Source organism: Ranitomeya imitator, chromosome 3, assembly GCF_032444005.1.
Source record: "Ranitomeya imitator isolate aRanImi1 chromosome 3, aRanImi1.pri, whole genome shotgun sequence".
Taxonomy (NCBI): Eukaryota; Metazoa; Chordata; class Amphibia; order Anura; family Dendrobatidae; genus Ranitomeya; species Ranitomeya imitator.
The window spans coordinates 846,285,245-846,300,159 of record NC_091284.1 but is presented as its reverse complement, the minus strand read 5'-3'; the positions used below and the strand labels follow the sequence as shown (position 1 = coordinate 846,300,159).

The window sequence follows — 14,915 nt, the reverse complement described above, 5'->3', positions numbered from 1 at the left end:
ACCACAATAATGACAACATGCAATGTATGCAGAGATCACTTTATTGTGCAAAATCGATTGATTATTGATTGGTGATCATTGATTGGTGATTATTGATTGGTGATTATTGATTGGTTGATTATTGATCTGTGATTATTGGTTGCTGTTTTTCTGCCCCTTTGCTCTGGTGGATTTTCAACATCTGTAATTCGGGGGTCCAGCCGCTGGTGTCCATTTTCTGATCAGATCATTTTAAAGGCCATTATAAAAGGAATAAATTGCGCCATGTGTACTGCTTGGGACGCACATACTCCGCTGTTGCCGACATGGCAGGAATGGCAGGATGCAATCTGTAGGTTGGTGCCCATAGATCGGATTGGGGGGATAACTGTTTGGAGTCAGGCTCCGCCTCACTATGTAAACGTCAAATATCCTGGAAAGATAAAGAAACACGTTAGAATCGGAAGATGGAGCAACAGCAAACACGTGGAGCAGAGTGTCCTCACAGTCTCCGCCACCTTCCTCCAGCTGTATGTGATGCCACCTCACATATATACCTGTATGGCTGCTGGTCCTGCCCACATATATAGCTGTATGACTGCTAGTCCTGCCCACATATATACCTGTGTGACTGCTGGTCCTGCCCACATATATACCTGTATGGCTGCTGATCCTGCCCACATATATACCTGTATGACTGCTAGTCCTGCCCACATATATACCTGTATGACTGCTGGTCCTGCCCACATATATACCTGTATGGCTGCTAGTCCTGCCCACATATATACCTGTATGACTGCTGGTCCTGCCCACATATATACCTGTATGGCTGCTGGTCCTGCCCACATATATACCTGTATGGCTGCTAGTCCTGCCCACATATATACCTGTATGACTGCTGGTCCTGCCCACATATATACCTGTATGGCTGCTGGTCCTGCCCACATATATACCTGTATGGCTGCTGGTCCTGCCCACATATATACCTGTATGGCTGCTGGTCCTGCCCACATATATACCTGTATGGCTGCTAGTCCTGCCCACATATATACCTGTATGACTGCTGGTTCCCCCACATATATACCTGTATGGCTGCTGGTCCTGCCCACATATATACCTGTATGGCTGCTAGTCCTGCCCACATATATACCTGTATGACTGCTGGTCCTGCCCACATATATACCTGTATGGCTGCTGGTCCTGCCCACATATATACCTGTATGGCTGCTGGTCCTGCCCACATATATACCTGTATGGCTGCTGGTCCTGCCCACATATATACCTGTATGACTGCTGGTCCTGCCCACATATATACATACCTGTATGACTGCTGGTCCTGCCCACATATATACCTGTATGACTGCTGGTCCTGCCCACATATATACCTGTATGACTGCTAGTCCTGCCCACATATATACCTGTATGGCTGCTGGTCCTGCCCACATATATACCTGTATGGCTGCTAGTCCTGCCCACATATATACCTCTATGGCTGCTGGTCCTGCCCACATATATACCTGTAAGGCTGCTGGTCCGGCCCACATATATACCTGTATGGCTGCTGGTCCTGCCCACATATATACCTGTATGACTGCTGGTCCTGCCCACATATATACCTGTATGACTGCTAGTCCTGCCCACATATATACCTGTATGGCTGCTAGTCCTGCCCACATATATACCTGTATGGCTGCTAGTCCTGCCCACATATATACCTGTATGGCTGCTGGTCCTGCCCACATATATACCTGTATGACTGCTGGTCCTGCCCACATATATACCTGTATGGCTGCTGGTCCTGCCCACATATATACCTGTATGGCTGCTGGTCCGGCCCACATATATACCTGTATGGCTGCTGGTCCTGCCCACATATATACCTGTATGACTGCTAGTCCTGCCCACATATATACCTGTATGGCTACTGGTCCTACCCACATATATACCTGTATGGCTGCTGGTCCTACCCACATATATACCTGTATGGCTGCTGGTCCTGCCCACATATATACCTGTATGGCTGCTGGTCCTGCCCACATATATACCTGTATGGCTGCTGGTCCTGCCCACATATATACCTGTATGGCTGCTGGTCCTGCCCACATATATACCTGTATGGCTGCTGGTCCTGCCCACATATATACCTGTATGGCTGCTGGTTCCCCCACATATACTGGACTGACTGCTGGTCCTGCCCACATATATACCTGTATGGCTGCTGGTCCTGCCCACATATATACCTGTATGGCTGCTGGTCCTGCCCACATATATACCTGTATGACTGCTGGTTCCCCCACATATATACCTGTATGACTGCTAGTCCTGCCCACATATATACCTGTATGGCTGCTGGTCCTGCCCACATATATACCTGTATGGCTGCTGGTCCTGCCCACATATATACCTGTATGACTGCTGGTCCTGCCCACATATATACCTGTATGGCTGCTGGTCCTGCCCACATATATACCTGTATGACTGCTGGTCCTGCCCACATATATACCTGTATGGCTGCTGGTCCTGCCCACATATATACCTGTATGACTGCTGGTTCCCCCACATATATACCTGTATGGCTGCTGGTTCCCCCACATATATACCTGTATGGCTGCTAGTCCTGCCCACATATATACCTGTATGGCTGCTGGTCCTGCCCACATATATACCTGTATGGCTGCTGGTCCTGCCCACATATATACCTGTATGACTGCTGGTCCTGCCCACATATATATCTGTATGGCTGCTGGTCCTGCCCACATATATATCTGTATGGCTGCTGGTCCTGCCCACATATATACCAGTATGACTGCTGGTCCTGCCCACATATATACCTGTATGGCTGCTGGTCCTGCCCACATATATACCTGTATGACTGCTGGTCCTGCCCACATATATACCTGTATGGCTGCTGGTCCTGCCCACATATATACCTGTATGACTGCTGGTTCCCCCACATATATACCTGTATGGCTGCTGGTTCCCCCACATATATACCTGTATGGCTGCTAGTCCTGCCCACATATATACCTGTATGGCTGCTGGTCCTGCCCACATATATACCTGTATGGCTGCTGGTCCTGCCCACATATATACCTGTATGACTGCTGGTCCTGCCCACATATATACCTGTATGGCTGCTGGTCCTGCCCACATATATACCTGTATGACTGCTGGTCCTGCCCACATATACTGGACTGATTAATTGTTCTCGTACATACACCGGACTGGACAGATCTGCTGATTGCACACGTCTGTGCCTTTTACTATCGGTCTGCTGATTGCACATATATCTGTCATTGACCATCGGTCTGCTGATTGCACACGTCTGTGCCTTTGATAATCTGTTTGGAGATTGCACACATTAATAACAGTAAGCTATGGCTTAGGCTAAGTTCACATTAGCAATAATAATCTAATAGCAGATAGCGCACACAAGGGATATAAATAGGAATAACAGTAACCACACGGGCGCAACCAATAGGTGTTTAACCTTCAGTACCCGCTGGATACTGATAGAAAACAAATGTGATATAGCACGTCCTAACACAACTAATCCAACTCAGCGTGTGCAGAAATGATGGATACCCCCCAGGCTGTCTGTGTCCAGATGATGCGACTGTTGCGTGCGGCTGGAACCCGAGAGAGCAGAGGCCGAGTGGTAAGAAGTGCAGGCGGCTGAGCTTTACCAGAGGAGCCCGGTACCCAGCGGGTACTGAAGGTTTAACACCTATTGGTTGCGCCTGTATGGTTACTGTTATTCCTATTTATTTCCCTTGTGCGCGCTATCTGCTATTAGATTATTGTTGTTTTTTACAGAAGTGGCACATATTCTGGTGATTCCACTCCCACTTATCCAGTGGGTAACTAGTGGCGAGCGCCAGTGATATTCTTGTATTGTTGTAAGTTCACGTTAGCGTTTGAGTCCGTGGCGCGGTGCTGTGGACTTCTTTCCTGAAGCTCTCCCTACTTCCGCATGCGTCCTGTGTACCTATCTTTAGCATTGTGTACGCAGGGACATGCATTGTATGCGGATGCGTCCACATGCGTCGGTTTGATGTGCCCGCAGAATGCAAGAAAATGCAACATGCTGCGTATTGTGGCCGCACGTTAAACCGATGCACGCGGACTCATCCGCATACAATGCATGTCCCTGCATACACAATGTTAAAGATAGGTACGCAGGATGCATGCACAAGTAGGCGGAGCTTAAGGAAACAAGTCCGCAGCACCGCGCCGCGGACTCAGACGCCAACGTGAACCCGTCCGTAGAGACCTCTTCAGATCAGTGTCAGTCAGGGATGATATGCTGCTTTTCACAAGCGACTGGACCACGTTTTTGCATTTCTTGTGCAATCCTTTTTGTGAAAGGGGGAATGACTGTGGGGTTTTTTAACAGAAAAGAAAATTCCCCCAAATCCAGACATTTACCTGTGCATGTCATTAACTTTTCTTTATCTTTTGCCCTTAGTATCAGTGAAAGTTTACGTCCATACAAGCCTCACCAATGTGTTGCAGGTGCCGGGTTTTCACACGTGTATCTGCCTAGTTTACAGAACAGATTTCATCTGGTCTCATCACTCCTGTTTCACGGTGATCAATTGTTAACTGGCGACATTGGCTTGAAGGAGCTAAGCATCGCGTGGTGGTCTTGATGGATCACAAGAATTTGACTTATCTCGAGTCTGCCAAACGGTTGAATCCTAGACAGGCTCGATGGTCGCTGTTTTTCTCCCGTTTTCATTTTGTGGTTTCGTACCTTCCGGGCTCTAAGAATGTGAAGGCTGATGCCCTGTCAAGGAGTTTTGTGCCTGACTCTCCGGGTGTTCCGGAGCCAGCGGGTATTCTTAAAGAGGGGGTAATTTTGTCTGCCATCTCCCCTGATTTGCGGCACGTGCTGCAGAAGTTTCAGGCTGATAGACCTGACCGTTGTCCAGCGGAGAGACTGTTTGTCCCTGATAGATGGACTAGTAGAGTTATCTCTGAGGTTCATTGTTCGGTGTTGGCTGGTCATCCTGGAATCTTTGGTACCAGAGATTTGGTGGCTAGATCCTTTTGGTGGCCTTCTTTGTCACGGGATGTGCGTTCTTTTGTGCAGTCCTGTGGGACTTGTGCTCAGGCTAAGCCCTGCTGTTCTCGTGCCTGTGGGTTGCTTTTGCCCTTGCCGGTCCCGAAGAGGCCCTGGACGCATATTTCCATGGATTTTATTTCTGATCTCCCTGTTTCTCAAAGGATGTCGGTCATTTGGGTGGTTTGTGATCGCTTCTCTAAGATGGTCCATTCGGTACCCTTGTCTAAATTGCCTTCCTCCTCTGATTTGGTGCCATTGTTTTTCCAGCATGTGGTTCGTTTGCATGGCATTCCAGAGAACATCGTCTCGGACAGAGGTTCCCAGTTTGTTTCGAGGTTTTGGCGATCTTTTTGTGCTAGGATGGGCATTGATTTGTCTTTTTCTTCGGCTTTCCATTCTCAGACTAATGGCCAGACCGAACGAACCAATCAGACCTTGGAAACATATCTGAGATGCTTTGTTTCTGCTGATCAGGATGACTGGGTGTCCTTTTTGCCTTTGGCTGAGTTCGCCCTTAATAATCGGGCCAGCTCGGCTACTTTAGTTTCTCCTTTTTTCTGTAATTCTGGTTTCCATCCTCGTTTCTCTTCAGGGCAGGTTGAGCCTTCGGACTGTCCTAGTGTGGATACGGTGGTGGACAGGTTGCAGCAGATTTGGACTCATGTGGTGGACAATTTGACATTGTCCCAGGAAAAGGCTCAACGTTTCGCTAACCGCCGGCGCTGTGTTGGTCCCTGACTTCGTGTTGGGGATTTGGTTTGGTTGTCATCTCGTCATGTTCCTATGAAGGTTTCCTCTCCTAAGTTTAAGCCTCGTTTCATTGGGCCATATAAGATTTCTGAATTTCTTAATCCTGTGTCATTTCGTTTGGACCTTCCAGCATATTTTGCCATCCATACTGTGTTCCATAGGTCGTTGTTGCGGAGACACGTGGCGCCTGTGGTTCCCTCCGTTGATCCTCCTGCCCCGGTGTTGGTCGAGGGGGAGTTGGAGTATGTGGTGGAGAAGATGTTGGATTCTCGTATTTCGAGACAGAAACTCCAGTACCTGGTCAAGTGGAAGGGTTATGGTCAGGAAGATAATTCCTGGGTTTTTGCCTCTGATGTTCATGCTGCCGATCTAGTTTGTGCCTTTCATTTGGCTCATCCTGATCGGCCTGGGGGCTCTGGTGAGGGTTTGGTGACCCCTCCTCAAGGGGGGTTCTGTTGTGAATTCTGTTGTCGAACTCCCTTCTGTGGTCGTGAATGGTACTTCGGCGAGTTCTGTCCATGGACTCCCTCTGGTGGCTGTGAGTGAAGCTGCTGCTTCTGAGGTTCCTTACACAGGTGACGTGGTTCATCCTTTGGTTGGCTGCTCTATTTAACTCCACTCAGATCGTTACTCCATGCCAGCTGTCAATGTTCCTGCATTGGTTCAGTTCGCTCTTGGATCTTTCTGGTGACCTGCCTTCTCCTGCAGAAGCTAAGTTCCTGATAGTCATTATTTGTTGCTGGAAGCTCTGGGATGCAGAGTGGCATCTCCGCACCGTTAGTCGGTGCGGAGGTCTTTCTGCACACTCTGCGTGGTCTTTTGTAGTTTTTTGTGCTGACCGCAAAGATACCTTTCCTATCCTCTGTCTGTTTAGTAAGTCTGGCCTCCCTTTGCTGAAACCTGTTTCATTTCTGCGTTTGTGACTTTCATCTTTACTCACAGTCAATATATGTGGGGGGCTGCCTTTTCCTTTGGGGAATTTCTCTGAGGCAAGGTAGGCTTTATTTTCTATCTCTAGGGTTAGCTAGCTCTTAGCCTGTGAAGAGGCATCTAGGGAGTGTCAGGAACGCTCCACGGCTATTTCTAGTTGTTGTGATAGGATTAGGGCCTGCGGTCAGCAGAGCTCCCACATCCCAGAGCTTGTCCTGTGTGAGTTTAACTATCAGGTCGTGCCGGGTGCTCCTAACCACCAGGTCATAACATCACACACCACATGGCCAGCCAGGGGGGTTACATGTTACAGTGACATTTCCCAGTGAATGCATTTGTAGTGGTTGAAAGCAATGTTAAAGTTGGAAAACGCTTAAAAAACGCTGCGTCTGAACTAAGCCTAAGTGGGGGAGGAAATTTTCGGTCTGGGGTTAAATATTTGTCCTTACAGGCAAGTCATTAACCTGCAGAGGATGGACCTTGACATATTTCCCAGCAAAATCAGTTTTGGTTTTGTTTTAATGTGTTTTTTTGTGGCACCGGGGAAAATGGCAGAATCTCGGAGAAAGCTGATTAAAGCTGTGACCTTGGAGTCAGGAATGCTTCCAGGGGCGATCCCCATGAGGTCCCTGTGTCATTTGAGCAGTGTTTCCATCATTTTCAGATGTTTTTAGACCTTCAAAGGATCCCGGGGGGATCGTGGTCAAAATACTCGGGTCTCCCATAGACTTACATTGGGCTCGTTGTTCTGGCCGAGTACCTGAGAATTGCTCGACCCAAGCAATGAGCACCCGAGCATTTTAGTGCTCACTCATCACTATTGGTCATCCTTTGAGCTATTTTTATCTGGGTGGGTGTGAGTAGTTCTGCCTGACAAGGGGGCTGATCCCAAGAGAGGTAGGACAATAAGCCACATTTTTAGTTAGTCGATGCTGTGTCTTGGGAAGGGTGAGGATTTGCAGCAGCCGACAGGTCCTGGTGGAGATTGGAGATCATTTTCCACATGGGATTGTGATGTCTCACCACCCTGCTGGACTTGAGGACCGAATCCAAAGACTTTTGTTGCACATTCCTTGGTGTTGGATTACCGGGTGGCACCCCCGGAGTTGTCCCATTTGTGTGGCAACCTTGCAGCCTCTAAGCAACCATATCTACATTTGATGCTATATTCTCCCAGTCTCAATAAAAGTTGTTGGATTATTAATTGGCCTGCTGTCCCTGCCTGGTCTGTCACACACCCCGTCACAGAATCCAGACCTGAAGCACAATCAGTACAAGAAAACAGAAGCAAAATCAGTACATAAATAAAACATAAAAGCCTATTCAATGCAAGAATACAGCACCAGAATGACCAACTGTACAGAAATAGATCAGCAGAACCATCACCACTGAAGGAATACATCACCAGAGCCACCATCAGTACATGAGTATGGCAAGTAAAAGGAGAGGTCCAGCTTGACAAATATGCAAATATTTAAACATGGATGAGTTAAAAAAAATGCAAAAAAGATTAAAATATCATGATAGATACATCCTTAAAACATCAATGCGTTCCTGGTACGTAGCACCCTTAATCATAAATATGGCACCAGAACCACCATCAGTACATGAATACTACACAAGAACAACAATCAGTTTTGTTTCAAGCTGTGTTTGTTCCACATCATCAGATGCATCCCTTTAATTATAATGTAGTCCATTTGGTTTCTATTAGAGTATCCATTAAATGCTGAACACCTTAATTGAAACCAAAAGGCCTCCATTACAGTTAAGCTATATTAGTTTCCAGAACTATTCTTGGGTTTGACGTGTAAAATACAGGATGTCAGGGATGCATGTTGCTTTTTTTTTTACCTAGTCTTGCGTAGCAATGAGTAACTAATATACCTACATTTAAAATTTCACCTCTGTTAAACCAGATTACAGCCCTAGGAGACCCAAGAATGTTACACACATAATTTCTGGTCAATTAAAGACTTTGCAGTATTTACAATATATGGCAAATTCATTTGATGCAAAATGATTTTTTGAGGAAAAAATCAACAATTGGCAAATTAGAATTTCTAAATATTCATCTCTAAGCTCACTCTATACCTACATGTAATATATACGTTTCACACCTACATGCAATATTCATGTCATACTTCTACATGTAACTTACACGTCATACGTCTTGATGTGAAATATTCCCTGTACAAGTATTAGAGATTTCCTGATAGTTATGTAAAATTTAGTATGAAGCTGCATGTACTGGCATTCGTAGCCGGTAATTTGTTCTTACTCACTTGTCTATGAACGTGTGGTGAAAGACAAACATGGGGTCATTACAGGCGATGGCGACTTGAGACATGGTTCCTCCACAGTATGCGTGAAACAGATTGTGCATAGACGTGGCCTGATTCTCAAACCTGTTCCTAAACCCTGCAGGAGAAAATGAGGAAATTACAGTAAAAAACTGAGTATGCTATGAAAACATATGAGATGTGTAATGTATGTGACAGTGTTCCCATAATGAACATTCTCTTTACATGACATTATATCCTGTGTCTCTCACATATCGTACTTACATGTAGCTGAGCCCGTGTAGTGCTCCTAGTGTAGTTGCTTCCTGTGTAGTTGTTTACCATGTAGTTGTCTTGGTATACCTGTTATTTGTGTAGTTATTCCCCGTATAGTCATTCCCTGTGTATTTGTCCTCATGTAGTTGTTCCCTTTAGTTGTCTCAGTATAGTTCTCCCCATGTAGTTGTTCCCTTTAGTTGTCTCGGTATAGTTCTCCCCATGTAGTTGTTCCCCTTTAGTTGTCTCAGTATAGTTCTCTCCATGTAGTTGTTTCCCTTTAGTTGTCTCAGTATAGTTCTCCCCATGTAGTTGTTTCCCTTTAGTTGTCTCGGTATAGTTCTCCCCATGTAGTTGTTCCCTTTAGTTGTCTCGGTATAGTTCTCCCCATGTAGTTGTTCCCCTTTAGTTTTCTCAGTATAGTTCTCCCCATATAGTTGTTCCCCTTTAGTTGTCTCAGTATAGTTCTCCCCATGTAGTTGTTCCCTTTAGTTGTCTCGGTATAGTTCTCCCCATGTAGTTGTTCCCCTTTAGTTGTCGCAGTATAGTTCTCCCCATGTAGTTGTTCCCCTTTAGTTTTCTCAGTATAGTTCTCCCCATATAGTTGTTCCCCTTTAGTTGTCGCAGTATAGTTCTCCCCATGTAGTTGTTCCCCTTTAATTTTCTCAGTATAGTTCTCCCCATATAGTTGTTCCCCTTTAGTTGTCGCAGTATAGTTCTCCCCATGTAGTTGTTTCCCTTTAGTTGTCGCAGTATAGTTCTCCCCATATAGTTGTTCCCCTTTAGTTGTCGCAGTATAGTTCTCCCCATGTAGTTGTTCCCCTTTAGTTTTCTCAGTATAGTTCTCCCCATATAGTTGTTCCCCTTTAGTTGTCTCAGTATAGTTCTCCCCATGTAGTTGTTCCCTTTAGTTGTCGCAGTATAGTTCTCCCCATGTAGTTGTTTCCCTTTAGTTGTCTCAGTATAGTTCTCCCCATGTAGTTGTTCCCCTTTAGTTGTCTCAGTATAGTTCTCCCCATGTAGTTGTTCCCCTTTAGTTGTCTCAGTATAGTTCTCTCCATGTAGTTGTTTCCCTTTAGTTGTCTCAGTATAATTCTCCCCATGTAGTTGTTCCCTTTTAGGTGCCTCAGTATAGTTCTCCCTATGTGTCAGGAACTGGGGTGTGTGTGATATAATAAAGTGGGATTTTTTATATCCCAGTTTCCAGTTCAGGTTAGGAACTTGCAGCCCTCTGGTGCCCCCTTATCTTCAGGACAGTCAGGGAACTACACCTAGGATAAGTTGTCATCAGAAAGGCTGCCTGGTTATGTACTGGCTATTAGGCACTCTGCAGTGAGGGAGATATGTATATCCCCGGTCTCAGGTCGGAAATACAAACATGAACCTCCATGCCTCACTGCCAGGGTCTCCCAAATACCCCAGAACACTTTGCTGCCACCTTGTTTGACATGAAAAACCAATATCGAGTGAGGAGCCCACCCACAGGGTAGCGTAGTTTAGCGTGGAGGACGTGGCGGTCTGTTCATAGAGCAAGGCATACAAAACTAGTAAATTTTATAGATTTACTCCAGAAAATATAGGCAGTATTTACAAAAATAAAAAAGATGTTACAAAAGAGACAAACTACAGTATATACAGACAGCTAGAAATAAAAGGGATTAAAATAAAAACTTACACATCTCAGTCATTGGTATGCCGTGTGGAAGTGGGGGAGGGTAATCTTTGACGGGTACAAATGTACAGTTTCAGTCAGCTGTTTCCCCAGGCAAAAGACACCTCTTTTTCTGGACCTCTGAGCGTTATACCTTTGCCCAAAACTAAGGGTCTTCCCCCTGGATGACCTCACAGGGTGGGTTGGTTACGCCCCCTTTAGAAAGTTATTAAGAAACTACTGTTTGTCATAACTTTGGGTGGGAACCTTGGAAAGAGACGCCAGGGATATCATTTTTCTTATTACGACATTACCTTTCTTTTGATAACAAACATCGTTTATCTATGTGTTACTATGAAGCATATACCATTTACTCGGTTTCTGGTGGGTGCAGAAGCCCCCGAAAAACTGCTGTGAATAACTTTAATCATGCCCATTCCAAAAATATGTTTCCTGCATCTATGATTATCCTGTATTGTTATTGTCACGGAGTTACCGCGACAGGGTAGTGTCAGAAGACCATGGCGTCTGACGACTTCTGCTTCATCGCTGAGAAGAAGCACTTCTCCTGTGTATTAAAGGTGTTTTATTTTCTTCCAGCAGGACAGGGGTTAATAGGCCATGTGCAAATTCCTGCTTTCAGCTGTGCTCAGCCACTCATCTCTCCTATAAAAGCTAGGCCTTCTGGTCAGATCCTTGTCTGAGATAGCACTTGCTTGATAGACCTGGAGTAGTGAGGAGCTGGTGTTTGGAGAGCTGGAGGAATTTATTGTGCGACAGTTGTATGGTTTGTATGCTTGGAATATTCCTCATCCTTACCTGCTTTATTTACCCTCCCCGTCCTTCACACCCTGGTGGATACCTTTGTTACTTGTGAGAGCATATTTTGTGTGAGTAGAGTCTTTCTTTGTACCCTTGTCTTTGTTCCCCTGTTTGTTGGGTTGGTGTACTGTTGTACACGGTAGCGCCTCTCTTCCCCGGGTGGGGGAGGGGGACAGATGCAGGTCGGCAGTCAGGAGACAGGGCGAGGGCGGAGGCCCCGGCATCCTCGCCATCTGAGGTATTCCGGGGAACAGGGCGAGTTAGGGCGCCCCCTAGAGCTAGGGCCAGGAAAGGTGCCCCTGGTCCCAGTTTACTTGCCAGTCCAATTGTGACAGTTATATTTGAGTTTGAATGAACAAAGGAGAGTTTAAATCCATGTGCTAGAAGAACTGACCTTAACCAGTTAGGACAGGGGTGGGCAATTAATTTTGCCATGGGGCCGCATGAGAAAGTGGGATGGTTTTAGTGGGCCGAACTAATATAATTACCGTATTTTTCGGACTATAAGACGCACCCGACCATAAGGCGCACCCCAAATTTGGGATGAAAATTGCAGAAAATTTTTTTTTTTTATAAAATGGGGGTCCGTCTTATTGTCCGAATATACAGTATCTTACGGTAAAATTCTTACCTGAGGGCTGGCGGTGGCAGAGCAGGGTCACAGGAGGCATGGTGTCGGTGATGCGGTGTGGCGTGAACCTGAGCAGGGTCCCTTCCTGCTTAGGAGGGCAACGCCATGGCCTGGTGTCCATGGGGGGGGGTTGCAGCAGTGGTGGTGCGGCGGCAGAGGTGCGATATGGCGTGCGCAGGGTCCCTTCCACCGGTGAGGTGACGCAGCGGACCGGAATGCAATGTGAGCAGCAGAGCCGGGTTGAATATCGGTGGCGGCGGCCATCTTCCTGAGGCCGAGCTTGCGCAGATGGAGTGCTCTGCTTCACGGGGCTTCAGGAAAATGGCTGCGGGAGGCCGCTTGTGCGCAGATGGAGATCACGGCGGCCATTTTCCTGAAGCCGAAATCTAAATCTGCAAACTCGGCTTCAGGAAAATGGCCGCCGCGATCTCCATCTGCGCACAAGCGGCCTCCCGCAGCCATTTTCCTGAAGCCCCGTGAAGCAGAGCACTCCATCTGCGCACGCGCGGCCTTGGGAAGATGGCCGCCGCCACCGATAAACAGGTAATGAACCTGGCCTTCACTCCAGCTGCCAGCGGTCCTTCTCAGAAGCGGCTGGCCGAGCGGTGCCGGGGGCGGCTGTCCGCTTAAAACCATCAGGCGGGCCGGATGCGGCCCGCAGGCCGCATCTTGCCCAGGTCTGCCTTGGATGGTTCTTTGGAGAACAGGGCATTTATCCTCTTGGCCTCAGCCTCTCTGTTGTATCTCCCTAGTCTTGCAGAGATTGCTGTGAGCTTCTGTTTTGCAGTCTCTAGGGCTTCAGTTGGGGTCAGACCATTGTTCTTGTCTAACTTGGTCTTATTCTTGATCTTTACACCTTTCTGTATTTCTGATAGTTGGCTGACTTCCCTTCATGTCACCTTGACCTTGGTCTCCAGTCTTCTTTTCCAAGGGGGGCACGTACTTCTGTTGTTCTTGCTGGTTTTATAGCCAAGCATTTCCATGATTGCTGAGGCAGTAGCATAGATCAGGTTATTAGTTTGAGTTGTGGTGGTGGTAGGTATTGATGCAAGTGCTCTATTGGCATTTTCTAGCATACTGTCTGGTGGTGTTTCTTTGCTGAGTCTTGGCAGTCGATCTCTGGTGTTGATGGTATTTAGTTTATCTAAGATCTTCTGTTTCAGATCAGCTGCAGTGCTCTCTAGTTGCAGGATTGGATCGAGATTTTCAGGGGGTTGCACATGTTGTTCTTCCAGGTCTTCATGTGGGGTGGATCTGCAGTGCAGTTGATCCATCTCAAGTTGTTGTGATAATAGCTTTCTCTTTATGATATTGAAACATTGGGTGACTAGTTGTTTCTCAGTCAGTGGACATGCAGGTCTTGTATCCATCCAGAGTTTCCTCATACGCTTCATATATCCCCTCTCATTTGGTCTGCTGTTATAGTAGCATTTCATCAGATCCAGGTTCTCTTGCCTTGTGCATGTATGGTTTGTTCCAGAAGCCCATTTATCATCAGATTGTCCTGGTCCACACTTGGGACCGAAACATCGCACATGACCAATAAACTGCACAGTTGTTTTTCATTTATTGGTGTGCTGCCTTCATTTTTCTTGTTCTATTGGATAGGTTTGGTATATACCTGGAAGGTTTGCACCCTTTTGTATTTTTTGTGCTGCTTTTTATTTTATATATATATACAGTACAGAGCAAAAGTTTGGACACACCTTCTCATTTAAAGATTTTTCTGTATTTTCATGACTATGAAAATTGTACATTCACACTGAAGGCATCAATATGAATTAACACATGTGGAATTATATACTTAACAAAAAAGTGTGAAACAACAGAAAATATGTCTTATATTCTAGGTTCTTCAAAGTAGCCACCTTTTGCTTTGATGACTGCTTTGCACACTCTTGGCATTCTCTTGATGAGCTTCAAGAGGTAGTCTCCGGGAATGGTCTTCCAACAATCTTGAAGGAGTTCCCAGAGATGCTTAGCACTTGTTGGCCCTTTTGCCTTCACTCTGCGGTCCAGCTCACCCCAAACCATCTCGATTGGGTTCAGGTCTGGTGACTGTGGAGGCCGGGTCATCTGGCGTAGCCCCCATCACTCTCCTTCCTGGTCAAATAGCCCTTACACAGCCTGGAGGTGTTTGGGGTCATTGTCCTGTTGAAAAATAAATGATGGTCCAACTAAACGCAAACCGGATGGAATAGCATGCCGCTGCAAGATGCTGTGGTAGCCATGCTGGTTCAGTATGCCTTCAATTTTGAATAAACCCCCAACAGTGTCACCAGCAAAGCCCCCCCACACCATCACACCTCCTCCTCCATGCTTCATGGTGGGAACCAGGCATGTAGAGTCCATCTATTCACCTTTTCTGCGTCGCACAAAGACACGGTGGTTGGATCTCAAATTTGGACTCATCAGACCAAAGCACAGATTTCTAATGTCCATTCCTTGTGTTCTTCAGCCCAAACAAGTCACTTCTGCTTGTTGCCTGTACTTAGCAGTGGTTTCCTGGCAGCTATTTTACCATGA

The 14,915-nt window shown here is 46.4% G+C and overlaps 1 protein-coding gene across 1 annotated transcript in view; it reads right to left on the bottom strand.

Annotated features, from left to right (window-relative positions):
• Nucleotides 1-25: 25 nt before the first annotated feature.
• LOC138671452 (tyrosinase-like) overlaps nucleotides 26-14,915 on the bottom strand; it is a 128,527-nt gene continuing 113,637 nt past the window's right edge. The window contains exons 4-5 of the mRNA XM_069759633.1: nucleotides 9,013-9,148; nucleotides 26-412 (exon numbers count right to left, since the gene is read on the bottom strand). Of these exons, the coding sequence (XP_069615734.1) occupies nucleotides 232-412; nucleotides 9,013-9,148 (317 nt within the window). The 3' untranslated portion in view covers nucleotides 26-231. The remainder of the gene's footprint in view (nucleotides 413-9,012; nucleotides 9,149-14,915) is intronic.